Source organism: Balaenoptera acutorostrata, chromosome 5 (assembly GCF_949987535.1).
Source record: "Balaenoptera acutorostrata chromosome 5, mBalAcu1.1, whole genome shotgun sequence".
Classification (NCBI taxonomy): domain Eukaryota; kingdom Metazoa; phylum Chordata; class Mammalia; order Artiodactyla; family Balaenopteridae; genus Balaenoptera; species Balaenoptera acutorostrata.
Window position 1 is genome coordinate 30,405,530 of NC_080068.1, and position 27,631 is coordinate 30,433,160.

The 27,631-nt window shown below is 42.3% G+C and overlaps 1 protein-coding gene across 1 annotated transcript in view; it reads right to left on the reverse strand.

Annotated features, from left to right (window-relative positions):
• Positions 1-27,631, reverse strand: part of NR3C2 (nuclear receptor subfamily 3 group C member 2) — a 375,901-nt gene that overhangs the window by 11,315 nt on the left and 336,955 nt on the right. Inside the window, exons 7-8 of the mRNA XM_057547323.1 lie at positions 27,309-27,439; positions 21,433-21,590 (exon numbers count right to left, since the gene is read on the reverse strand). Coding sequence (XP_057403306.1) covers positions 21,433-21,590; positions 27,309-27,439 — 289 coding nt within the window. The remainder of the gene's footprint in view (positions 1-21,432; positions 21,591-27,308; positions 27,440-27,631) is intronic.

The following is a 27,631-nucleotide window of genomic DNA, read 5'->3' on the forward strand; positions in this document are numbered from 1 at the left end:
AATGGAAACACAACATACCAAAATCTGTGGGATGCTGTAAAAGCAGTTCTGAGAGGGGGTTTATGGTGATAAATGCATACATTAAGAAAATAGACAGATCTCAAATAAATAACCTAAATTTACACTTCAAGGAACCAGGAGAAAAAAGGGACAAACTACATCCAAAGTTAGCAGAAGGAAGGAAATGACAACGATCAGAATGGAAATAGATGAAATAGAGACCAGAAAAACAATAGGAAAAAAAAAATCAATAAAACTAAGAGTTGGTTTTTTTAAAAGATAAATGAAACTGACAAACCTTTAGCTAGACTAAGAAAAAAAGAGAGAAGACTCAAAATCAGAAATGAAAGAGGAGACATTACAACTGATACTACAGAAATACAAAGGATCATAAGAGACTACTAAGAACAATAATATACTAACGAGTCGGGTAACCTGGAAGAGATGGATAAACTCCTAGAAACACACAACCTGCTCAGACTGAATCAGGAAGAAACAGAAAATCTGAACTAACCAATAACTGGTAAGGAGACTGAATCAGTAATCAAAAATCTCCAAATATAGAAAACCCTGGACCAGTTGGCTTCACTGGCAAATTCTACCAAACATTTAGAGAAGAATTTATGTCAATCTTCCTCAAACTTGTCCTAAAAACTGAAGAAGAGAGAATACATCCAAACTCATTTTACCAGGCCAGCATTACTCTGACACCAAAGCCAAAGAAAAGAAAACTATAAGCCAACATCCCTGATGAATACAGATGCAAAAATTCTCAACAAAAGATTAGCAAACGAAATTCAACATTACAGTAAAAGGATTATACACCATGACCAAGTGGGATTTATCCCTGGGATGCAAGGATGGTTCAACATACACAAATAAATAAATATACTACATTAACAGAATTAAAAATAAAAATTATATAATCATCTCAATAAATGCAGAAAAAGCATCTGACAAAATACAACATCCTTGCATGATAAAAACCCTCAACAAATTGGGTATTGAGGGAACATACCTCAATGTAATAAAGGCCATATACGACCAATTCAGGGCTAACATTATACTCAATGGAGAAAGACTGAAAACTTTTCTTCATTTAATATCAGGAACAAGACAAGGGTGCCCACTCTCACCCCTTTAATCAATATAGTACTGGAAATCCTAGTTAGAACAATTAGTAAAGAAAAAGAAATAAAAGGCATCCAAATCAGAAAAGAAGAAGTAAAATTATCTCTGTTTGCAGATGATATGATCTTATATATAGAAAATCCTAAATACAAAGCCCCCAAATTGTTGGAACTAATTAACAAATTCAACAAAGTTGCAGAGGTCAAAATCAACATACATAAGTCAGTTGCATTTCTATATATTAACAATGAAACATGAAAAAGAAATAAAACTATCCCAGTCACAATAGCTTCAAAACAATAAAATACTTAGGAATCCCATTCACAATAGCTTCAAAACAATAAAATACTTAGGAATAAATTTAACCAAAGAAGTGAAAGATCTTTACAATGAAAACTACAAGACCATGATGAAAGAAGTTGAAGAAGACACAAACAAATGGAAAGACATCCTGTGGTCATGAATCAAAGGAAAATATTGTTAAAATGTCCATACTACTCAAAGCCATGTACAGATTCAACACAATCCCTATCAAAATTCCAATGGCATTTTTCATAGAAGTAGAAAAAACAACCCTAAAACTTGTATGGAACCACAAGACTTCAAATAGCCAAAGCAATCTTGAGAAAGAAGAGTCAGACACATCACTCTTCCTGATTTCAAACTTTTCTACAAAACCATAGTAATTAAAACAGTAAGGTACTGGCAAATAAAGAGATACATAGACTTACGGACCAGAAAGAGAGCCCAGAAATAAACCTCTGCATTTTTGATCAGCTAACATTTGACAAGGGAGCCAAGAACGCTCAATGGGGAAAGCATAGTCTCTTCAACAAATGGTGTTGGGAAAACTGGATAACCACATGCAGAAGACTAAAACTGGACCCCTATCTTACACCACTCACAAAAATGAACTCAAAATGGATTAGACTTAAACATAAGACCTGATACCGTAAAAATCATAGAAGAAAACATAAGAAAGAAGTTCCTTGACATTGGTCTTGGCAATGATTTTTTTAGATATGACACCAAAGTTCAACAAGTATGACTACATCAAGCTAAAAAGCTTCTGCAGAGCAAAAGAATCAAAAAAAATGAAAAGGCAAATGACAGAATAGGAGACAGTATCTTCAAACCATATATCAGATAAGGGATTAATATCCAAAATATATTAAAAACTCATATAACTCAATAATAAACAATTTGATTAAACAATGGGCAGAGGAACTGAATAGACATTTTTCCAAAGAAGACATCCAAATGGCCAACAGGTACATGAAAAAGATGCTCCACATCATTAACCAGGGAAATGTAAATCAAAAGCACCATGACATATCAACTCATTGATATCAGATGATGACACCTGTTAGAATGGCTATCACCAAGAAGACAAGAGATATGTGCTAGTGAGGATGTGAAGAAAAGGGGACCCTTGTGCACTGTTGTTGGTGGGAATGCAAAGAGGTTTGGCCACTATGGAAAAACAGTATGGAGGTTCCTCAAAACATTAGAACTAACCTAAGATCGAGCAACTCCACTCCTGGGTATATAGCTGAAGGAAAGGAAAACAGGATATCAAAGAGATATGTGCACTCTCATGTTTACTGCAGCATTATTCACAACAGCCAAGATATGGAAACAACCTAAGTGTCAACGGATGAATGGATGAAGATGTGATACACACACACACACACACACACACACACACACACACACACACACAGATATTTTTCAGCCATGAGAAAGGAGTAAATTCTGCTATTTGCAACAACACTGATGGACTGTGAGGGCATTATGCTAAGTGAGATAAGTCAGTCAGAGAGAGACAAATACTCTGTGATCTCATTTATATGTACAATCTATAAAAGCCAAACTCTTAAAAACTGAGAGTAGAAGAATGGTTACCAGGGGAATGGGGGACTTAGGGAGATGTTGTTTGAAGGTACAAACTTGCAACCAGTAGATAAATAAGTCCTAGAGATCTAATGCACACCACAGTGACAACAATACTGTTTTATAAAGTTGCTAACAGACTAGGTCTTAATTGTTCCTACCACAAAAAAGAAATGATAATTACGTGACATGATAGAGGTGTTAGCTAATGCTATGGTGGTAATCATTTTGCAATATATAAATGTATCAAAGCAATATGTTGGACATCTTAAACTTGCACAATGTTATGTCAGTTATATCTCAATAAAAAAAGGTACCTGAATCCAACAACACATAAAAAAGATCATACACCACGACCAAGTGGGATTCATCCCAGGTTCACAAGGATGGTTCAACATATGCAAATCAATCAATGTGATATGTCATATCAACAAAAGAAAAGACTAAAACCACATGATCATCTCAATAGATGCAGAAAATGCATTTGACAAAATTCAACATCCATTCATGATAAAAACTCTTACCAAAGTGGGTATAGAGGGAACATATCTCAAGATAATAAAAGCTATTTATGACAAACCCACAGCCAATGTAATACTCAATGGTGAAAAGCTGAAAGCCTTCATGCTAAAATCTGGAACAAGTCAAGGATGCCCACTCTCACCTCTTCTATTCAACATAGTACTGGAAGTCCTAGACACAGCAGTCAGACAAGAAAAAGAAATAAAAGGTATCCAAATTGGAAGGGAAGAGGTAAAGTTGTCATTATATGCAGATGATATGATACTATATATAGAAAACCCTGAAGACTCCACACAAAGACTACTAGAACTGATAAACGAATTCAGCAAGGTAGCAGGATACAAAATTAACATTCAGAAACTGGTTGAATTTCTTTACACCAATAATGAAATATCAGAAAGGGAATGTAAAAACAAAATCCCTTTTAAAATCGCACCCCCCCAAAATAAAATACTTAGGAATAAACCTGACCAAGGAGGTGAAAGACTTATACTCTGAGAACTATAAAAACACTGATCAAGAAAACTGAAGATGATTCAAAGAAATGGAAAGATATCCCCTGCTCTTGGATTGGAAGAATTAATATTGTTAAAATGGCCATACTACCCACAACAATCTACAGATTTAATGTGATCCCTATCAAATTGCCTGACATTTTTCACAGAACTAGAACAAATAATCCTAAAATTCATATAGAACCATAAGAGACCCTGAATTGCCAAAGCAATCCTGAAGAAAAAGAAGAAAGCAGGAGGCATAACCCTCCCAGACTTCAGACAATACTAAAAAGCTTCAGTAATTAAAACAGCGTGGTATTGGCACAAAAACAGACTTAGGGATCAATGGAACAGAATAGAGAGCCCAGAAATAAACCAATACACCTATGGTCAATTAATTTTTGACAAAGGAGGCAAGAATATACAATGGGAAAAGGTCTCTTCAGCAAGTGGTGTTGGGGAAGTTGGACAGCCGCATGTAAACTGATGAAGTTAGAACACATCCTCTCACCATACACAAAAATAAACTCAAAATGGCTTAAAGACAAACATAAGACAGGACACCATAAATCTCCTAGAAGAGATCATAGGCAAAACATTCTCTGACATAAATCATACCAATGTTTTCTTGGGTCAGTCTCCCAAGGCAATAGAAATAAAAACAAAAATAAACAAATGGGACCTAATCAAACTTACAAGCTTTTGCACAGCAAAGGAAACCATAAACAAAACGAAAACACAGCCTACAGGCTGATGCAGCCAACAAGGGTTTAATTTCCAAAATATACAAACAGCTCATACAACTCAACAAAAAACAAACAGCCCAATTGAAAAGTGGGCAGAAGAACTAAACAGACCTTTCTCCAAAGAAGAAATATAGATAGCCAATAGGCACATGATAAGATGCTCAACATCGCTAATTATTAGAGAAATGCAAATCAGAACTACAATGGGGTACCACCTTAAATGTGTCAGAATGGCCATCATTAAGAAGTCTACAAATAACAAATGCTGGAGACAGTGTGGAGAAAAGAGAACCCTCCTACACTGTTAGTGGGAATGAAAGCTGGTGCAGCCACTGTGGAAAACAGTACAGAGGTTCCTCAGAAAACTAAAAATAGAATTATCATATGATCCAGCAATCCCACTCCTGGGCATATATCCAGACAAAACTGTAATTCAAAAAGATACATGCACCCCTATGTTCATAGCAGCACTATTTACAATAGCCAAGACATGGAAACAACCTACATGCCCATTGACAGATGAATGGATAAAGAAGATGTGATGTATACATAGACAATGGAATACTACTCAGCCATAAAAAAGAATGGAATAATGCCATTTGCAGCAACATGGAAGCAACTAGAGATTATCACACCAAATGAAATAGGTCAGAAAGAGAAAGACAAATACCATATGATATCACTTATATGTGGAATCTAAAACATGACAGAAATGAACCTATCTCTGAAACAGAATCATGGACATAGAGAACAGACTGGTGGTTGCCAAAGTGGAGGGGGTTGGGGGAGGGATGGAATGGGAGGTTGGGGTCAGCAGATGTGAGCTTTTATATATAGAATGGATAAACAACAAGGTCCTACTGTATAGCACAGGGAACTATATTCAATATCCTGTGATAGGACTTCCCTGGTGGTGCAGTGGTTAAGAATCCACCTGCCAATGCAGGGGACACAGGTTCGAGCCCTAGTCCGGGAAGATCCCACGTGCGGCGGAGCAACTAAGCCCGTGCGCCACAACTACTGAGCCTATGCTCTACAGCCCGTGCAACACAACTACTGAGCCTGCGCTCTAGAGCCCGCGAGCCACAACTACTGAAGCCCACATGCCTAGAGCCCGTGCTCTGCAACAAGAGAAGCCACCGCAATGAGAAGCCTGTGCACCGCAACGAAGAGCAGCCCCCGCTTGGCGCAACTAGAGAAAGCCCGCACGCAGCAACGAAGACCCAACGCAGCCAAAAATAAATAAATAATTTAATTAAAAAACTATCCTATGATAAACCATAATGGAAAAGAATATTAGAAGAAGAATGTATATATATGTATAACTGAATCACTCTGCTGTATAGCAGTAATTAACACAACACTGTAAATCAACTATACTTCAATAAAAAAAAAAAGGTGCTATCAGAAAAATACCTAAAAAGATTGGATTTTAAACACTCACCAAAAGGGGTTTTTTTGGCCAAAAGCTTGGCTGTGAGCACGCTCAATGTATCGGCTAAATTCTTGGCCTACAGGAGGCATTTGGGGAACTTAGCAGGGTGTTAACGGGGCTCTGAGCTACCACCGGCAGCAGCAAAGCTGCCATCTGGAAGGGGTATCTTTTGTTGATTCCTTAGTTTAAAAAACTGCCGTCCTCTGCCAAGGGCCAGCCCGCATGGAGGCGGGCATCTGGATTCAAGTGTGTCCCTGAAGCAGGAGACAAGCCTCGATGGGGCTGCTTGCTCATGTGAGCTCTGCCTGCAAATTCTAGGCAAGCGGACTCTCTGCAAGGGTGACTCCAGGCCAAAAGGGGCCCCTCTGGCTCTGCTTCCAGAGGCCCAGCTGCCTGACGATGGCAGGGATGTCCCCTGTGGCCTCAAAGGGCTGGTCCCTGAGTCTAGGCTGGTACGGGCTGGAGCAGCTGGGCCACACCAGGTGCCCAGGAATGGGCTGGCGGCCGGGATGGGAAGCAGGCTGCTCAACATCTCATGAAAAGCCAAGAGCATTTCTGAACACTCACCCCTGCTCCCCATCCATCAGCATCTGACTGTTATTGGAGGTTACATTTTAATTCGTTCCTCATCACCATTTTTATAATAAATTCAACACCAGTCACTGATCTCTGGTCAGTGATGAATATTCAATCTTCAAAATACGTTGTTTGGATGCTGTGCTAAGCAAGATGGGTTCAATTTCCTTCTGATTATTTTTTTTGGCACTTAAATTTATTTAATTTCCACTCTGTTTAAGTTTCCTTGTATTACAAGCCTCGTTCTAGATTGCGGCTCCGCCTTCTTGTGAATAAGGTCTGTTGTACATGTGAAAAAACACAAAGAAAAATGACACAATGCAAAAGCAGAAAGTAGAGCTTAAAGATAAAGGGATAATTAGAACATTGCTGAACAAAGGAAATCTAATGAAAGGGTTATGTGTGAAATGCATTGGCACGTTACTGTATATAGAAGTATGAACTTTTGCTACTTTTGTTTTCAATATTTTCTAGATCCTTCTTGCAAATGTACGCTACACGGAACAATGTAAAAACCTAAACCAATTCATATTTATAAGTTACCAACTTTACTGTCTGGTTACATCAAGATTAAGCAGTTAAACCCTTATTTCAGTCTCTGAAAGAAAAGGAACTCTGAGTAACAAGGGGCAGACACCACTGGCTAAGGACCAAAGGCCTCTTCTGATCCAAGCAGGGACACTACAGTAGAGACCAAGGTGGCTGAATTTATTCCTTTGATCCTATGATGCCACTGAATGAATCAGGGGTTGGCAAAGTCTGGCCTCCAGGGCAAATCTGACCTAATAATGGTGTTTGTAAGTTTTTCCATTTTGTTTTTTACACTTTTAAGTGGTTGCAAAAAAATCTAAAGAATACTTTGTGACAGATGAAAATTATATGAAAAAGTTTTACTGGAACCCAGCCATGCTCATTCATTTAGATACTATCTGTGGCTGCTTTCAGGCTACAGTGACAGAGCTGAGTAGCTGTGGCAAAGACCATGGGACCCACAAGGCCTACAGCATTTACTACCTGGTCCTTTATGGAAACAGTCTGCTGGCCCTGGATTGGAAGGCACGCCAGGGATTCAGTAACAGCCTTGGGAGAACAGGTTTTGGTTGTTTGCTAAAATAAATAAAGCAAGTATAAGATGTTTCCTGATTTTAGAAATATTAAATGTGGGCAAAAATAGTGTATGAATCAAGTGATATGGTGGTGGCCAGATCTGGTGTTCCAAATATTATACAGATTCTTCAAGGCTTTAAGAAATGCTTTAGAGGGCTTCCGTGGTGGTGCAGTGGTTAAGAATCCACCTGCCAATGCAGGGGACATGGGTTCGAGCCCTGGTCCGGGAAGATCCCACATGCCGCGGAGACACTAAGCCCGTGCACCACAACTACTGAGCCTGTGCTCTAGGGCCTACAAGCCACAACTACTGAGGCCGCATGCCACAACTACTGAAGCCCGCATGCCTAGAGCCTGTGCTCCACAACAAGAGAAGCCACCGCAATGAGAAGCCCACGCACCACAACGAAGACTCAACGCAGCCAAAAATAAATAAATAAAATTTTTTTAAAAAAGGCTTTAGAAAGAATCCTTGTCCATAAAGGGGTTGAACTAGGGAACCGAAAACATTGCCCAGCTTAAAGGATCCAGAATTTGTCATTTAAATGGAGAGCTCCCATCACTCATGTCTTCCATTTTTGGCCTTTGAACCTATAGTCATTGCGGGTCACACACATTTACAGTTGATTTCCATTGTTCGCGGTAGTTATGTTCTATAAAGCCATTGCCGAGAGTGAGTTAGCGAATACAGAACCTTTGCTCCTAGGGATATAGAGGGTTAGGTTCCCACGAGCTACTGGTCACAATATTTTCATCAAACAAGCGATACATAACCTAGTTTTACGTGTGTTTCTGTTTAAAGACACCTTATTCCCATGTGTGTTGCTGATTCCTTCACACTGAACTCACGGCCAATAGCATTATTATAACTCATGCCTGAAGGAAGCTTATTTTCTCCGTAAGTCACATCACAGCCTCCTTGCGCTGAAAAGCACAAGACAGTGTGTGAGCAGTACATCTGGGGACAATTTTAAACAGCGAAATCACTAACAAAAATGCAAAAAAAAAAAAAAAGTGACACTAAATAGTCCACCAAAAGGACACTTATTTACTGTACTGTGAAACCATATACAATTTCTAGTCCCATTAACCATGACAGTGATAAATAAAATTGATCCACTGGCATCTTCCCAGCCTTTTCAATCTCAGTCATTTAAAATGATCTTAGTTTTAAGGTTCCTTTACAGTGCATTGGTGTCTCTTGTTCCCTTCAGTCCTCACGCCCTGCTCCAATGAAGCTTTCTGCCTTTCCTACCCCTGCTTCTTCCATAGACACATTTGCACGGTGCACCACGGGCTGCAAACTGCTCTTCACAATCAGCATCTCCTCTGATCAACATGATCTTAAAAAGATTATATTATGCCCGGGACAGGCTGCGTTGTTTGTGCGGCTCAGTGCCAAATGAAAACTCGGGGTCCCTTGTTCAAAATCTGCTAAGAATTTCAAGATGGTGACAGCAGACCATTAAGCCAAGAGGGGGGCCCTTTTATGTGCGGGGCCCCCGAAGTGCGAGCTAAGCTACCAGGAGCCATAGGGCTGAGCAGGTGCAGGGCTGGCTCTGCACTCCCATCCTCCACAGGGGCTTCTCTCCCCTCTGCTCCTGCCTTCTGGGCCTGCCTCGCTCATGAACCAGGGAAAATGCACTTAATCACTCCCTGCCTTAATTCTTTTCTCTATAAAAAGGGTAAAAAGAAATGAGTGAATATTACTATTATTCCCTTTTTATAGAGAAAGGAGTTAAGATGAGGTGATGAAGTGTAAACAGTAGTATTTACTCATCCTTCCCTCATGGAGATATTAGAAGGCTTTAATGCTAGGACTTAGGAAGAAAGGCACTAGGTAAATCCCAGGCATTATATAGTTATTTTAATTGTTAAGAAGAGGGATTTAGGCTGCCTAAGAGGGGGGGATTTATAGACACAGGTGTTAGACAATGAGATAGCTTTCCAAAAGATTTCAGATTAGGCAGATTCCTGTACATCACATGTGATTTTCTATGAGCATGGCTTCCTGGACCCTCAGTGGATCTTTCTATCTGATGCTTTTTTCCCAGAAAGCTCACCCTATGGCATCATAAATCTCACGGGGTCAGGTGGAGATGGAATGCACGATTCCCTTAACCTCCCCGAAAAAGGCAAGGTCCAAATTTCTCCCCAGCATCCTTACAGGACTCTCTTTTCTTACAGATTTTCAAAACGAGCTGTGAACCATGGCACATGTTGTGTGGGTATTACTTATGAAACTTATGAAATGAAGAATGAAGCCAAAGGAGTGGTTATCATAAGAAAAAAATGCTTCTTCCCCTCTCTTTAAATAAATTGGGATCAGACATAATCTTTAATTTTGCCAGTTAAGGATTAAAAGGAACAAAGTACTGTCTGTTATCATTGTAAGTTCATAAGAGAAAGATTTTTGACACCAAGACAAACAAAACCCATGGAATGGGAGAAAATATTTGCAAATCATATATTGGATAAGGGGTTAAAATCCAGACTATATAAAGAATGCCTGGGCTTCCCTGGTGGCGCAGTGGTTAAGAATCTGCCTGCCAATGCAGGGGACACGGGTTCGAGCCCTGATCTGGGAAGATCCCACATGCCGCGGAGCAACTAAGCCCGTGAGCCACAACTACTGAGCCTGCGCGTCTGGAGCCTGTGCTCCGCAACGGGAGAGGCCGCGATAGTGAGAGGCCCGCGCACCGCGATGAAGAGTGGCCCCCACTTGCCACAACTAGAGAAAGCCCTCGCACAGAAACGAAGACCCAACACAGCCATAAATAAATAAATAAATAAATAAATAAATAAATAAATAAATAAATAAAAGAATGCCTACAACTCAAACAAAAAAATACAAATTTTTAAAAATGGGCAAAGAAACTGGACAATTCTCCAAAGAAGACATACAAATGGCCAATAGGCACATTGAAAGATGTTCAATATCACTACTCATTAGGCAAATGCAAACCAATACCACAATGAGATACTACTTTAAAACCTGTTAGGATGGCCACTATCAAAAAAACCCCCAGCAAACAACAAGTGTTGGTGAGACTGTAACCCTTGTGCCCTGTTAGTGGGAAGGTAAAAATAACTGGAAAACAGTTTGGTGGTTCCTCAAAAAATTTAACATAGAATTATCATGTGACCCAGGAATTCTATTTCTAGGAATATACCCCCCAAATTGAAAGTAGGGTCTCAAAGAGATATCTGCACACCCATGTCCATAGCAACATTATTCACAATAGCCAAGAGGTAAAGCAAGACAAGTGTCTGTTGGCAGATGAATGGGTAAACAAAATGTAGTCTATACATATAGTGGATTATGATTTACCTTAAAACGGAAGGAAATTCTGACACGTGCTACAACATGGATGGCAATGGAGGATATTATACTAAGTGAAATAGGCCAGTCTCAAAAGACAAATACTGTATGAGTCCACATAGATGAGGTAACTAGAGCAGTCAGATTCAGAGACAGGAAGCAGAATCGTGGCTGTTCTGGTGCGGGGGGGGCGGGAAGCAGGAGTTAATAGGTATAGAGTTTCAGTTCTGCAAGATGAAGAGTTCTGGAAACTCTCGTCTCAGGGCGAGAGTTCTGGAAATGTGAATGTACTTAACACTACTGAACTGTACAGTTAGAAATGGTTGAAGTAGTAAATTTTATGTTTGTGTATTTTACCACAATTAAAAAAATTAAAAAAAAGGAATGACGAGCTCCTGTATTGAAGTTTGTTTCCTCATTTCTCTAAAGTCAAATACAACTGCATCTTAGAATGTGGCCGGGTGATTGATCAGCAGTTGGTAAGCATTGTCTTAAAGAGTCTAAACATTAGCCACTGAAAATATCTAAACGTTTTAAATCAACCTTTGCCAAGGAGGTAAGGAAATAACCCAGGTTTTGCATTAAGTCAGCTGCAGAAAACCATGAGCAAACACAAAAGACCAAGGGAGATAAAGTTCTGTGGCTGCAAGTGGAAATTAACTGTTCTTGTAATTACGGTGTGATGTGAAGGTGATGGGTGAGAAAGGACTCAGGACCAACATTACTGACAAAATCATGACCTGAAGCACAAGACCAGCTCTGAAGCATCATGGTTGCCTTTGATGCCAAAATCTCATATCTGTATCTATAGCTCTTCAATGCCACACACTCACATCCACCCATCCATTCACCTACCCATCTATCTACCTACCTACCTATGTGTCTGTCTGCCTGCCTATCTATCTAATCTATCTATCTACCTATCTATCATTTATCTATAAATAGTACATATACATGTATTAATATATAGTACATTATATATGTATATAATATATAATAAAGCTTTCACTAACTCAAAACTACTCATACACGGGTCTAGGTCCATAACAAAGTTTGTTTGGGGGTTATTTATAAAGATAGAGTTCGCTAAGCTACTGTGATTTCTTCACTGTATCTAAACACATAAACACAAAACTTTGCAAGTTCGCTCAACCACATTCAAAATGCTCCTTTTACATACCTGCCATCACATCACAGAAAGACTTAGAGTTCTATTTTATTAAAGGAGTTTTACTAAAGGGCTTTACCAGACAACACCTTGCCCTTTTTAAAGCTTCCTGCAGCCCCTGTTGGCTTTGTGGCTTCCGACAGAGTTACTGGAAACCTAGGTGAACCAATCAGCTATGCCTCACAAAAACCTCCTCGTTGCTATGGCTACTGAAGAGTTTTCAGACTGTCTGTGAACTGACCTGTCTGCAGCCTCCGCCCCAACGTTTGCACAGGGGGGACACACGCTTTCCTGGCTTGTCCCCCCATGTCCCTCTTTTTGCCTTCTTATCTCATCTCAGCGGCAGCTCCTGCCCAGACTCTCTGCAGGCGCCTTCCTGGTTTTGGTCCCTTGGTGGTTCTCTTCCTCTGGGCTCGGTTCTGTCCACCGTATGGCCACACTGATGTCCAGGCAGTTCTGTCGACCCCTGGGCTTCAGTGACCACCAGGCGCTGTACCTCCTCAGGTAGTATCAGCACTTTGCTTCCTCATCCTCATCTCCACGGAGCCCTGAGCTCACCTGACATTTCCCCTGGGACTCCTCAGGGCACATCAAGTCAGTACATCCAGAACACGCTCATCTTCTCCACTCACAAAGCTCCTCCCTGCATCCCCTCGCCCAGTGCTGGTGCCGCTCCATCCACCAACCTACGTCCGAATCCTGGGGGTCATCTTACCTCCGCTCCCTCCTCTCTCTCAACCTCTCCGTCCTATCCACCACCAGGAACCATCCATTCCACCACCTGATTATGTCCTAGGTCCCGCCGCCCCTGCTCTAACTTAGCCCCCAGCCCCCATCTCTTACCTGGACCACTGCACCAGCATCCTAACTGGCCCTCTGCCCCTCTTCTAATAGACTCTCTAGATCAGTACTGTCAATACGACCTTCTGCCCTGCCCAAGATGATGGCAGCTGGCCACATGTGGCTGCTTGAGCACTTGAAATGTGGCTAGTGTGATAGGGGAACTCAATTTTCAATTTAACTTAATTTACATGTCAAGAGCCACACATGGCCAGTGGTTACCACATTGGAAGGAGCGGCGCTAGACTCTACAGATGTGCTCAAAATCTCTCAATAGCTCTCTCAGCATGGTTTACAGGTCCTTTCATTGTCTCCATCCTTATTTTTCTCCATTCCTTGGATACAATGAAATTCTCCATTTCTCAAAATCACCATGCACCCTTCTCCTTTGGCATAGTAACTCCTTTGGTTTCGGTGAGCTTCCCTCTGTCTGTCTGGTCAACTCCTACTCTGCCTTTGGGGCTTCCACCATCTGCTGCCCCGGCCCATTTCCACCCTGCCACTTCACCTTCCAGATACCTGCCCTCACCCCGCCGCCCCAGCCCATTGGCTTTCCGGTCCACCTTGAGCACCCAGCACGCCGCATTCTAATTCCCAGTATACCTGTCTACTCTATTCCCCCATCAGACTGCACACTCGGAGGGCAGGGGCCAAGTCTCCTTGGCTGCTGTTGTATCTTCAGCACCAGCACAGTGCCTGGCCCGGTGGTGTCTGCCCGCCCCGGGCTCTTTGACACTGTCTTTCACAATGATTTTTTGGATGTGACACCAAAAGCACAAGTGACAAAGGCGAAGCTCAATGAGTACGACTACATCAAGCAACAGCCTCCTGGGGCACCTACAGGGGAGCCTGGAGAAACACAACTGTGACCGGCAACACAACTGAGCGGCAGTAACCTTAACCATGAACATGGTGAACAAAGGAGGTACAACAGGCGAGGACACCCTTTGTATCTACAGGCAGTTGCATCTTCCAGCTGGGCTTTGTGGCCCCAGCTACCAGCGCATGAAACACACCAATCCTGGAACTGCCTAGACCTTTTCACATCACACCCAAAGTCATCCTTTCCCTATTTATCTACAATGCTGAAAAAACAGAACATTCGGACCTATCTTTTTCCCCATTTTCCCCCATTTTTATTTTTAAATGTATTTGATGCAATTTTTTTCAGTTACGCAGACATAAAAAAATTTGTTTAGGTGAAAATAAGCATTCATTGGCACAATTCACCCAGGGCAATGCAGTCTGAACTCTGCTGTACCCTTGAAGTGAGAAATTTGTAGACGCAAATGCAAAAATAGGGCTGCAGAGAGAGACGCCGTGAACCATTAATACCTGTCCCGTTGGTTTCACCAACTAGACAAAGAGTAAGATCTGCCCGGTCAATTACTCGATTAATTTGAAATCTTTACCTATGAAGATTCTTTTCCCGGAGGAGTGGGTCTTTGCCCTCTCTCGTGCTCTGGAAGATAAGGCTTTGCTCACTTTGCTGACTCTGGCGATAAGCAAGTCTCCCATTATTTAGAATCTTTCTTAGTCATGGTCTTGTCAAAGAAGAAGGCCGTGTAATACCGCTAACAATCATATCACAGGGGCAAGGGTTTTCATTCACCAATATCCATCTTTCCTGATGGTGACCTCACAGCAATCTGCTCTTGTCTCCATCACCAAACACCTTCCATCCCATCTGTGAATCTGAAAGTGTCTCAAGCACACCCAACACGTTCTAGCAACACCAGCCTCCCCTGGTAAGTGGCAGGACACGTAGAGCACCGGGACCGGAAGTGCCTCGGAAAGGCTTCTATACTGACCTCGGTCTATGTGATTCGTGACTAGGTGACTGCCCCGCCCTGTAGAATGGCCTTTCCTGCTCACGTCCCTGGCTTGGTCTTGCCAACTTTACACTGTCACCCCCTTGAAGGCTCTGCCATGTGCTTGTCTGAGTGTCTCTGTGCTGAAGGTAAACTAAAACTGCCTGATGGATGGTGCTCTTTGGTGGTGCAGAGACAGGGTTTTGGGAAGCTCAAACACAGTCTTGGAAAAGAGGAAGCGGAGGGGCGAATATTTGTTCGGTGCCTGTTACCTTGTGGATTCCTCAGTACCTGTGTTATTTCATGTGCTTCTAAAAATTTCCTACAAAATGGGTATTATTCCCATTTTACAGCTGAAAAAACGGAGGGCCAAAAATTTAGGCCAAGTGCCCAAGTTTACTGAGAGAAATGTTGGTGCAGCGGCAGAGGTCATGCTCTATCTGCTGTCTCCAGTGGTCACAATTCTGTGGCAGACTCCTAGGTGGGCCTTGGAACTTTTCTCGAGGAGATACTGACGGTAATGACGTGAAACAGAATCAGACGTGAAAGCAGCAGACAGCCCAAATGGTGGATCCACCCAACCTGGGGGCTGGCATGCTTCAGTGTGCGGGAAGAAATAGATCTGCATCACTCTCAAAACCACCTCGAGTGTGGTCATGATGGAAACTGCCACTATCACTGCCCGATGCAAAAGCACCCACTCGTTAAATGAGCAATGGGGATCTCAAAATAACTTGTTAATAGATCCAGCTGCTTGCAGCGATGTCTCTTTTGTTGATGATCGTGAAACTGAAACGTAACGCCCTCTCCACGGAAAGCAGGGAGTCTCCCAGTGTGCGCTCAGGGAGGTACTGTATCACCAGATGTTCTGCTCCCATCTCGTCTGCATCCCCCTCGCAGAAGGGAAGCTCGGCTCCAAGAGCCTGGCTGGAGGAGAGCCACCTGGGCTGTGCAGCCTTCCCTCTGCAACCACAGAAAGCGATCACTCAGCAACAGGACCCTCTGGTCATGCCGAGGAACTTGCCGGTACCTGCCCAGGCAATGGGGAGGTTCTTAGCCAGGTTTAACGATCATCGGCCCCCACCAAAGACGGCTCAGCTTATGGTGAGGCAGACCCAACATTTGGTTTTGGGAACTGCTGAACATGCATCACATTTTAATGTAACACCAGGTTCACTGCCTTCAAGATGTAACCCCACGCCTCACAAAAACAACGCATTCCAGAAGATGCCAGGGAAGGGCCAAATGAGTCTGGAGAGCCAGAGAGCAGTGCAGCTATTTTCAATATGCTCATTTTCTGATCTCCAGAGATGCAGCCCAGCCTGAAAGCCAGCAGCTATGATCAGCCTGAAGCCCTCCTGCATCACGTGGGTGGTACGGAGAGTGCCAGTCAGTTAAGAGGGTTCCAAGCTGCCACTGGCTACCTAAGGACCTTGAGAAATCATCTCTGGACCTCTGTCTCTTCTTCTACGAAAGAAAGATTCTCTGAGATGCCCTTACCCCGCCCCTGGAAGCCTTCCATGACCCCTGCCCAGCACAGCTGGCTTCTAGACCTTCTCGACAAGCCTTTCCAGCAACTCAGAATAAACATCAGTGAGCCCATGACTCATGGTGCGCTCATCTCTACAGAGCTCCCAGCCCGCCACCCTGTATAGTGCTGTCTGGTGGTCCTGAGCAGGCAGAAAGCCCCCAGTGGCCAGGTTTGGGTCTCTCCCGCTGGTGTCCTGCCTGGTGCTTTTAGACACTAATGTATTTGTTGAATGAGATGAACCTCTTCCTCTATCAGAGCAAGTGGGATTCCTAAGGACAGGAATGGGAATAGTGAGAATAATACCCAGCTTATAGGGGGTTTTTAGAACTGCATGAAATAACACAGGTACTGAGGCATCCAAACAAATGTTCACCCCTCAGCTTCCCCTTTTGAATGGGATGAACCTCTTCCTCCATCAGGGTGAGTGGGATTCCTAAGGACGGGCATTCTGTCCCCACTTGCACCTCTGGTCCTAGAACATGGTAGGGGCTCACGGTCACATGAATGAATGCACATGCAGGTGCTCTCAAAGGTCCCACTGCCCCTAGTTACCTTCTGCCTTGCATTATGCCCTAGCTGTCTCTCTAGAATCTAAGCAATCTGAGGGTTGGGTTGGTGTCCTATGTTTATTTTGTATCCTCTGCAGTCTCGTCAATTTTGCTAGGCATGAGCCACTCTGTAGGCTAGTGTGTATGTGGAAATAAAGTCAATTACAACAGTATAACCTTGAAACTAGTTAACAGAGAAAGGGCAATTTTTTTTGCCTCTAAGAAACACTAATATCATCCGTTAATGTTTACCAGCTGTTCTACACACTGATAGTAACATAAATAGTCCTTGATCTCCATGAATGAGTAGAAGTTACCAATAAATTCATTAGAAATGTGCCTCTTACACTCACAGGAAATTAACTGCCATTCATAGTAATACCTAGAAAGTGACTAGTAATTCTCTAGTCTCTCTAGAAGAATAAGGAATCTATATGCTTTTCATATAACGCCCATTTACAATGCAAAAATACACCTATCCCGAGAAGCCTGGCCACAGCTGCTTTCTTTGAATCTTTTTTGGGGGGAAGATTGATGTTTGGAGGGCTTGTGATTCATTAAAGTTGCTGACCAGTTCAAATACTTAACTGCCAACCTGTTCTTTCAGAGAATGTTCCTTCCACTCACCATGGCACTGCTCTGCCAACCCATGTGTGCACCAAGTGGGAGAAAACCATGCATCACGAGAGCTGTGTACACGTGTCCCCAGATCTATGGATGTGTGTCCTGAGGGCTGGTGTACTATGCACGCTATTTAAGCAGAACTTTGATTTACATGCACAGGGTTCTTGTTTGTGTGACCCTTAGGAACACACGCTCTTTTTCCACAAGGTGACCAGAATGAGGCTCTGAGTACAGAGCCAGTCCTTCTGTAGCTCTTTGTTCCCTGGAAGAAAATTCTACAAATGTTGACTCTCTTATTTACTCTAATGAAAAAGCTGTAGGCAGTCTCAAGTCTGAGTAAGCGTGAATGTTAGAAAGGTCCCCCTAGACTTACAATGCATTTTTCAATGTTCTGTCTGGGATGGGAATATAAATAGAGCATTCAAGATGCTTCTGTTAGGCTACTTCTAAGGGCAAACATTTTTGATTGTTTAAAATAAAGGTTTTAGAATTAAAGTGATTCCAGTGATACCCAAAAGAATGTTCTCCTTCTAGCCAAAGTGGAGTAAGGTGGATTGGATCTACCCTTCCACCAGTAATAACCAAAAATACTCAGAAAAAAAATACATGAAGAAAAGGTTTTTGAGACACTACATATCAGTCAATGAAGGAAAATGATCTCTAGAAGAAAATGGAAGAGAAAAGCTTTGTGACATTAGCTTAGACAAGGATTTCTTAGCTACAGCCAAAAACATGATTCATAAAAGAAAAAATAATCAATTGGACTTTATTAGAATTCAAAATCCCTGCTCTGCAAAAGACACTGTTAAGAGAATGAAAAGATAAACCACGGCCTGGGAGAAAATACTTGCAAGTCATATATCTTATAAAGGAATTGTATCTAGAATATATAAAGGAGTCTCAAAGCTCAACAATCTAATTACAAATGAACAATCCAGTTTTTAAAAATGAGCAAAAGAGGTGAACAGATACTTCAGCAAAGATGGTAAATAAGCACAAGAAAAGAGCATTAATCATGAGGGAAATGCAAACTAAAACCACAGGGAGACATCGCCACACAGCTATTAGAATGGCTAAAACTAAAAAGACTAATGATACTGAGCGTTAGCAAGGATGTGGGACAATTTGAACTCACACACACTTCTTGAGGGAATGCACAATTGTCCAGTGACTTTGGAAGACAGTTTGGCAATCTCATAAACAACAAAAACATACCTACCACATGACCCAGGTCTTCCGCTGCTAGCTATTGACTCAAGAAAAAGAAAGCAATGCCCACACAAAGACGTATACACGATGTTCAGTGCAACTTTATCTGTTAGTAGCGCCCAGTCTGGAAACAACCCAAATGTCCATCAATAGGTGACAAGACCACTGAACTGTGAAATATCTTTATGATGGGACGCTAGTCAGCAATAAGTAGAAATGAAGTACTGATATATGGTAACAGCATGGATGAATCCCCAAATAATTATGCCAAGTGAAGGATGCCAGCTACCAAAGACTATCTACTGCATAATTCCATGTATATGAGACACTAGCATATATAAACTAATCTACATTGCCAGAAAACAATATGGAAGGCACCTGGGGAGTAGTAGGTAGCAGGAAAGGTTATGGATAAACAACAAGGTCCTACTGTATAGCATAGGGAACTATATTCAATATCCTGTGATAAGCCATAATAGAAAAGAATATGAAAAAGAATATATATATTTGTATACCTGAATCATTTTGCTGTACAGCAGAAATTAACACAACATTGTAAATCAACTATACTTCAATTAAAAAAAAGGCACAAGGAAACTTCTGGAGTGATGGATATGTTTGCTGTCTTGATTGCGATGATAGTTTCATGGGTGTAGACACGTGTCAAACTTCTCGAATGGTATGTGCTAAGTATGTTTGGTTTATTTTGTATCAATTATACCATAATAAAAAAAATACTAAAAAGACATTGATTTGCCTTGGGGGATTTTGCAGCAAGTCATCATTTATGATTTAGCCATTTGGCAACTGTTCATTGAGTTCCTACCTCGTGCCAAGCACTGTGCTGCACTAAAAACAAGCCAGCAGAGGACGGTTTGACACCTTGACCACTGGTGCAGCCTCCGAGGGTTTCCACTGTCCTACTGTGCTTAAGGCATGGAGATCCCGAAAGGCTGTGGATAAACAACTTTTAACTTCTATTGTCAGTCTCATTACGTGTAAATTGCTTCAACGTGTATCATCTCGTTTCATATGCTGTGATAACAATTACACACTCATTTTGAAACTGCGCTTATGCCTGCCCAATCATTTGCACAAATAACAGAATTCATCAAGAAAGAACCACACCTCCTGTTCCCCCTCCCCCACCCCAGCTCCACTAAGAAGGACTTTCAAGAAAACCAACAGGAGCGAGTAACTGTGCTCCTTGTTCTCAGGTAGATGATCCTGCACCACGGTCTAGTTTCCTTTACTTCCTCTTGTGAGGGTTGTGGAGAGCATCGTTTGCTGTGTTCCCCAAAGTCCTGTAGACCATCATTTCTTATCCCTGAGATTTTCTATTAAACCATGCTTTTAGGCCACTAATAATTAGCAAAACTATCTGTCGCTCTATTCACCTTGTGGAAATTTGACTCTTATTGTATGAAACGTTCAGAGAAAGCAAAGGCCAACGTGATAACGCATGGGGTCTTCAGTGTAAAAACCCTGGAAAGTGACATTCTTTTATCAATCAACCCACAAGGCCATACCATTCCACCGGCATAAACAAATCTCTAAAGGATGAACCATTATTTCAGTAGTAATACCATTATACTATTGGTCATCAAGCCTGTCAACATTGTCCTTAACAATACAGAAGTACTTGAAAAGGGGTTTCTTACCCAAATTACATGGGCTGAACTTGGGCAATAAATTTTCCAAAAGAAAGTAGGAAAACCTTCAAATATAAAAAAGCTAAATTAGCATGACCGTGTATAACTTTTTTTGAGCCAGAACTAGAGAAACTGCTTGCAAAATGAAACGAGAAGCATATTTTAAGTGACATAACAAACCAAGTTATCCAAGTCAGTATTTTGTAGAAACTGCTAACCACCACTACATCTGTAATTGAATAAATTAGAAACCAGCTCAGAATTTACTTTCCATATTTACACAAGCCAAGAAAGGTGACTCCTACGAAGAATAGTGAATATAAGATTCAAAATTTGGCAACAAATGAGATGATCCCAGCTGGCCCTGGACCACTAATAATGTTTTTGAAAGATTGGGTTATTAGATTAACAGTTGTAGAAGATGGACTCTATTTATGCAATGTTAAAGCAAACATTTTTATTAACCAAACAGTTCCTAAATTGCAAGCAGAAATGGGAAACTTGATCTGACACCTGTAGCAAATCTGAGGGCCTTTCCTGGCCCAGAGCTCAGGGTTTGCCATCATGGTGCACATTTCTCTTACACTCTGCTCAGGAGGGAAAAGAGCCACACTTTTTCCTTTACATGAAGTTTGTTTCAAAGGTATTCTGAAGAAACGCTTCTTTCCTCATCAGTTTTCAACTCTTGCTGCCTCTCGTGGATAATCTACCCCTATTCTTCCCAAAGCCTCGAGAACTTTCTCAGCTCTCCAGTTGCTTTGGGTCCACAGTGTGTGGCTGTGGATCCTTCATTTAACAGGCACCAAGAGGCTCTACTTACATCATGCATGGAGTCCAGAAGCTTGGTCAGTTGGTAGAACCTCTGCCAGCTCTGCCCGGAATTGTTGGGACACTTCGTTACCATCTTCCTCAGTTCTTTGATGTAATTTGTCCTCATTTCTTCAAACGCAGCCTGGCTTTTGAGGCCATCCTTTGGAACTGTGTTGAAGGAATACCGACATGTAAGTTCCCAAGTTGGAAAACAGCTTTAACATCCTCATAGTTAAATGGCTTAGACTATTTTGAGGTCATGAGGCTCACACTTTGAGATTGATACTGAATCTCAATTATTACATTTATGAATAAACATGGCAGCTATATAACGGTTAACCTTTGTACACACACATATACATAAGAATAATAATAACTGGTTTATTGGGTGTATGTTATAATGCACTTTGCTTATATTAGCTTGCTTAATCTTGACATCAGTCTTACGACATAATCATTATGTTATTCTCACTTTACAGATGTGGGAACTGAAGATGGGAGGTTTAATCACTTGCACAAGGACACAATAAACACATGGTAGAGGAAGGGTATAAACCTAAGTCTGTTTCCAAAGCCTGTCTCTTAACCACAGTGCTACACTGTCTTGTGGCCTGTCATCAAAGTTTTTATGAATCCAACTTGCCAATACCTCAGATGTAGGAAAATATACTTTGATTTTCCAGGACAACTGGAAGAGACACAGACAATCTAAGCTGGGGCTGGAATTAGAAAGCAACATGTTCATATTCCAGTTCCAATGTCAAAGACACTCGGGGAAACCTGCCATCTACCAGGGGGAAGACAGTGTGTGGCAAAGAAGCACTTCCCATCCTCTTTGTTCCAAGATCACATGACCACCGAGGCACCGTCATGTGACCGCCCAGACAACCTGCTGGCAGGTCTGTGCACTGGTTTGTGTGTGTGACGGGTAACACAACAGTGCTCTGCATACAAGGCAAGATCAAAAACTTTCGAAGAGAAGAAACCACATTCATCATTATCTTCGATAAGATAGAAAATTAAGGGTTATGTTTTCTTCTTTCCTTGTACGGAGCGGCTGGCTTTCCTAATGAAACAAAAAACATCTCACTAAAAATAATACTTTGAAATTCAGCACCTGGAAGGATATGAGTGTTTCTGTGACCTGAAAGGAGATGCTCTTTCCCAGGACACACGTGAACACACTTTATGGAGAAGGGGTGCACCAGGGCCTGTGTTCTGCGAGGAGATGTAGGGCAGAGTGTAAGCTACAGGTGTCCCCTTTGAAAATCAACTTACATGTTTGCTTTTGTTCACTACAGCCAATATGTACTTACGCTTATGCTTTAACTCTGAAAAATCAAATCACTTAGAACTTTCATTTTTGGGTGATGAAGATAATAAAAATTCACCTTGTGATACAGAGTCTGAAATTGCTCTTACTTTCACTTCTTAAGTGCACATCCTATTTGCTAATTTACAATAACTGGTATAAATAATAACTTACTTGGGCCATCAGCTCTTTAGAATGGCTAAATATGTTTTTGAGTGTTACGTGTAACCCTGGGAGCAGGAATACCACTGTTTCCAAATAAACCCTGTTGTCCTATATAAAGATACAGATTATCTTGCAAATTAACTTCCCACATGATGCTACTGATCTTCTCCTTGAGTTTAATTGTTGAGGCTTTTGATTTGTCGTTTATCTAAGTCTATTTTTTGTGGGGAAAAAATAAATCCCTAATGGCCACTGCACAATTTCCTGAGGCTGCCACAATATTAGTTGTGGTTTAAAATATTTGACATTCACGTTCAGAATTAAATATCATCCATTATGTAACAGTTTATTTTTCTTTGCAATTAAACCCTTGTTTTAAAAGTATAAAAAACGTGAAGAAGGATGGTACTAACCAGGACGTTAATAGTGAAACTACAGATCCACTTTCTACCAAAACTTTAACGTTAACCCAAAACGTTCCAAAAGAAACTGAAAGTTTGCAAATAAGTGCCTACACTGCCCACCCACAGATAAACATTTATTTTTTTAAGTTTCAAAATGTTATGGAGTAAACCTTTAGTTTTTCAGTATAGATACTTATGGATGTCATACCTTAAAAAATTACCTAAAATTAGAATGGAGTGAATACATTTACGACTATATTTCAATGCTATTTGGTATAGCTACTAAGATAAACCAAAAGCCTTCATATTTCTGATAGCTGTGTTATCAAAATTCTCAAGATTATGAACAACTTGTATCAAACATTACTTGTATTTTACTGCTGTGACTGAAATATATTGTACCATTTTCCCAGCCAGATATTTTAGAAGTTGAAACAAACCCACAAAAAAAGAGAACTTAGGCAAAACCTCAAATTTTGGAGGTCTGCCCAGATTTTCTGAATTTACTTATTAAATGCAGCAGGGCTCCTGGAAATCATCCAAAACCTATGGTCTGGAGAAGAGCAAAGAGGCAACTGGGTGGGAAGACGGTCTGCTTTCCTCTGTGAGCAAAAAGAACATGATCTTCTCTTGATGTCATTGCTTAAAAACTTTCCTGATACACTGGACATCAGGTGTGTAATTTAACCTTCTAAATAAGAAGAAAAGTTTTCACACATTCTATCACAGATTAGCAAAATAGGCTTGCAGCGAAATAAGCTGCAGTTTAAGCTGCAGTAAAATTCTTTACTTCTGTTCTCCTGCTTTTTGATTTTGCTTTTTCTGCATCTACAAAAATCAGCCTTGAATGTACTGAGCTACTTGGAAGCTAATAAATTAATTCAGGGAGCGTCAAAGTGATATCAGAATTGATTATAGGCTGACTGATTAAATGGATGTAAAAGGATAAGACACCAATTACAATGAGTGGTCAAAGTTTATAAAGGATTAGTATCACATGCATTTTTAGAAAAAAATTAAATTCTATCACCCATCTGATATAATTTTTTTTCTTTTTTTTTTACATTTTTCTAAGAGTAATGATTAGTGACATAGCTTGGAAAGGGGAATAAAATCACTGTCACTGAATTTCAAGAGTACATTTCCAGGGAATTCCCTGGCGGTCCAGTGGTTAGGACTCCGTACTTTCATTGCTAAGGGCGTGGGTTCAATCCCTGGTTGGGGAACTAAGAGTACATTTCCAAAGTTATATTTCAGAAAGGATAAACTGGGAACCTCAGAAACCTTGAGGAACACTGGAGCGGGGAGCAAAGCCTGGTTCTACTGACCCTGCAGACGAGGGCTGCAAACACAAGCTCCTGGATGTGGGCTGAGTGTACAGGGAGGAATGCAGGGACCGGCGGGGCCCGCGGTAAACTGGGGAGAGCATGGGCTGCCCTGCACAACTGAAGTCAGTGAAAATTAAACCAGACAAAAGGCCAAAAGCAACCTGAAAAGCCTTGCCGGCCAAGTGAAACACAGCTGGGAAGTGCTGACCCCACGCTGCTGGTCTGTCCCTCTGCTGGAGTCCAGCCCAGCCTGCTCTCCCTCCAATCTCCCTGCTGCCGTCACCTGCCAGGGCCTGTTTTCCACTTCCTGCTTGGGGCAGAGTGGGAATCGCTGGGAGTGAAGGCCAAGGCCCTGGGTTTGAGTCCTAACTCACCAAGGAGGCTGCACAAGTCACACCTGCATACCTCCGCCTTGGCCACTTGAGAACGGGTGGCTACCCATCCTGCAGCGTTAAATTAGATCATAGACTCTTTGGAAACTGAGAGGTGCTAAACGTAGGTGGAGCAGGGACTCATCCACATCATCCACATCTACCACCGCCTCCCCGCTTCCTGTTCTACCCGTCTCAGGCTTCACTCTTCCCCAGACCCAATCCTTCCTTGCTGGAAACAGCATCTCTTCTTATTCATCCCATCCTCAGTGCTTGGCTGTGGACGCCACTTCCTTCCACGTGACTCTACTGAAAACTGCCCTTTCTCCCAAGCTGCTGATTCCTGGACCAAGGGGAGGGCTGGGTGCATCCTGGATGCTCTTTTCAGCTTCCAGGTGGTCGCTCAACAAACTCTCCTCCTTTGAAGTCCTCGCCAGTCACCCCGGCATTCAGGACATTTCTCCGTTTTCTCAGTGGCCCACAGCGCTTGGCTCTGGGATTTCCTCTCCATCCTGTCTCTTGCCATCGTTCCTGGTCTCGCCCTCATCTGATGGGAGCTCCCTCAAATTCCTGCCCCTCTGTGTGAAAAGGCCTGTGCCGTTGTCTGGGGAAGAAGTGCTCAGCATCCTTGCCAAGGCTGATCCTGCCCTCCCTCGTCTCTTCTGGCACTGTCTGCCATCGACTTCTCTCCTCTCATGCTTGGTTCCAGGTGCCTAAAAATGCCTCCCATCAATCTGCAAGTCCCTGGCTGTCTGGCACCTGCCTGATGCCCAATGGTCAACCCCAGCAGGCTTCTGTCAGCATTCTCAGCTTTCTCTGGAAGCGATGCCATTAGTCATGCCGCTCGGGAAACCTTGAACTCTTGGCACCTTCCCGGTTCCCCTACCTCCCTGACAGTTCTGTCCCTGTCCCTCAGCCGCTGCAATCCTCCTTTCCAGTAGCTCAGTGGCTCTTTCCTCTTCTTTCTGTGCCTCGGCACCCCACTCGCCATTGGACTTTCATTTTCTACGAGGATAATTTCAAGTTTATATCTTGGTACCCAAACCTGTCTTCTGAGCTCGAGTCCCCCAGTTTCCCCCCCTTTCAGCCTCTCTATGAGAGGCTACCTCTGACAATTAGCCCATCCAAAAGAGAAGTCGTTTTACGTTCCACAGAATCTGCTCCAAGTCCTGACATGAACGCATTTCTCTTCATGGTATCACTGCCATCTTAGTCACTTCTCTGCACTCAAAACCTAGGTCACTTCCGACCCAGACTATTTTTATTTCCCCTTCTTGTCAGCTGCCAAGGTCAACTCTGCAGTGTGTCTTGAATGCGTTTGGTGCTGTCATCATAGCATCCACCATCATTTTCCAGGCTGTTATTTCAAGAGCCTCACAGCAGGTCTCTAGGCTTCTAGTCTGGCTCAATTCTCTTGTCTGGCTTGGCCTCTCTCCCTCCCCGTCCCATTCCCTCTCATCCGGTTTATTGTCAGACACATGTTCATAAAGCCATGAAGGATCCCTTTGGTCATGTCACCCTACTGCTCAGAGCCTTCGGTACCACACTCCCCTGCTCGCCTAATAGACACCAGTTGTCTTCAACAGGTGGGAATCTTCCGGCCCAATCTGCATCCCAACCTTATTCCCCACTTCTCCCCAATCCAATACCACCTGATGTGCCTTGAGAAATTTAGTGGATACAGAAATGAGATAAAAAAAATTAAAACATTAACGGGCAAAACAATTCCCGAGAACTAAGTGCTCTTGCATGGCTCTGCTTCCCACGCTGCCACGCTCGCTCACGCCGTTCCCCGGCAGGAAGGCCAGCTCCTGCCTCAGATTCAACCCCTCACCCTGGCAAAGCTCTCCGAGTTGCAACATCACCATAAATCCCTCCCTGATACCCAGAACTGAGCATGCGCTTCTCTTCTCTGAGCCCCCAGAGAAGAGCCCCCTCTTTATCTCGATCACGGTAGATAATCCCTTTCCACAATGTATTAAAACTACCTTGGAATTCATCTTACGGCAAAACTCCCTGAGGGTCGAGACTGTACCTCATTCATCCCAGTAGTTCCTGAATTGCCCAGTCCCACCATACACATAACAGACACTTAACAAATCCGATGGATGAAGGAATCAAGGCAGATGCTCTACCCAAAGCTTCATACTCTGCAAGTAACTTAGTTCATCCGACACCAAAGCCCTCCGCCCACCTCCTCCTATTTTTTTTTTCATATCGACTACCTGACCCTAGAAATAGGCAACTCTCCTAAAGGGGAGATGATGTGACAATGTAGGAAAAGGGCCAGGTGGGTGTCAGTTTACTTGTGCTCAGCAGCAGCAACACTTTCATTACGGTGTATTCCTCAAAGGTGAGCTGCAGCCGGACAAACTGAAGGCTGATCTGGTGCATCCCCTGGCAAAGCTCATACATGGCAGACTGGTGCATCTTCTCTCTGCAAAGGAAAAGCAAAGATGTCTGAGAATGCAACGTCCATGATCAGACCCAGACTGGCGAGAGATCTGAGTCAGATCTCTCATTTGCTTTTGGCTTCAGTATGGAGTAGAAGTGTACTTGCAAGGCAATTCAGCTGCCTTGCATGGTGACTGGTAAATTGCTTATAGACCAACCCTGTCAGGCTGTTGAC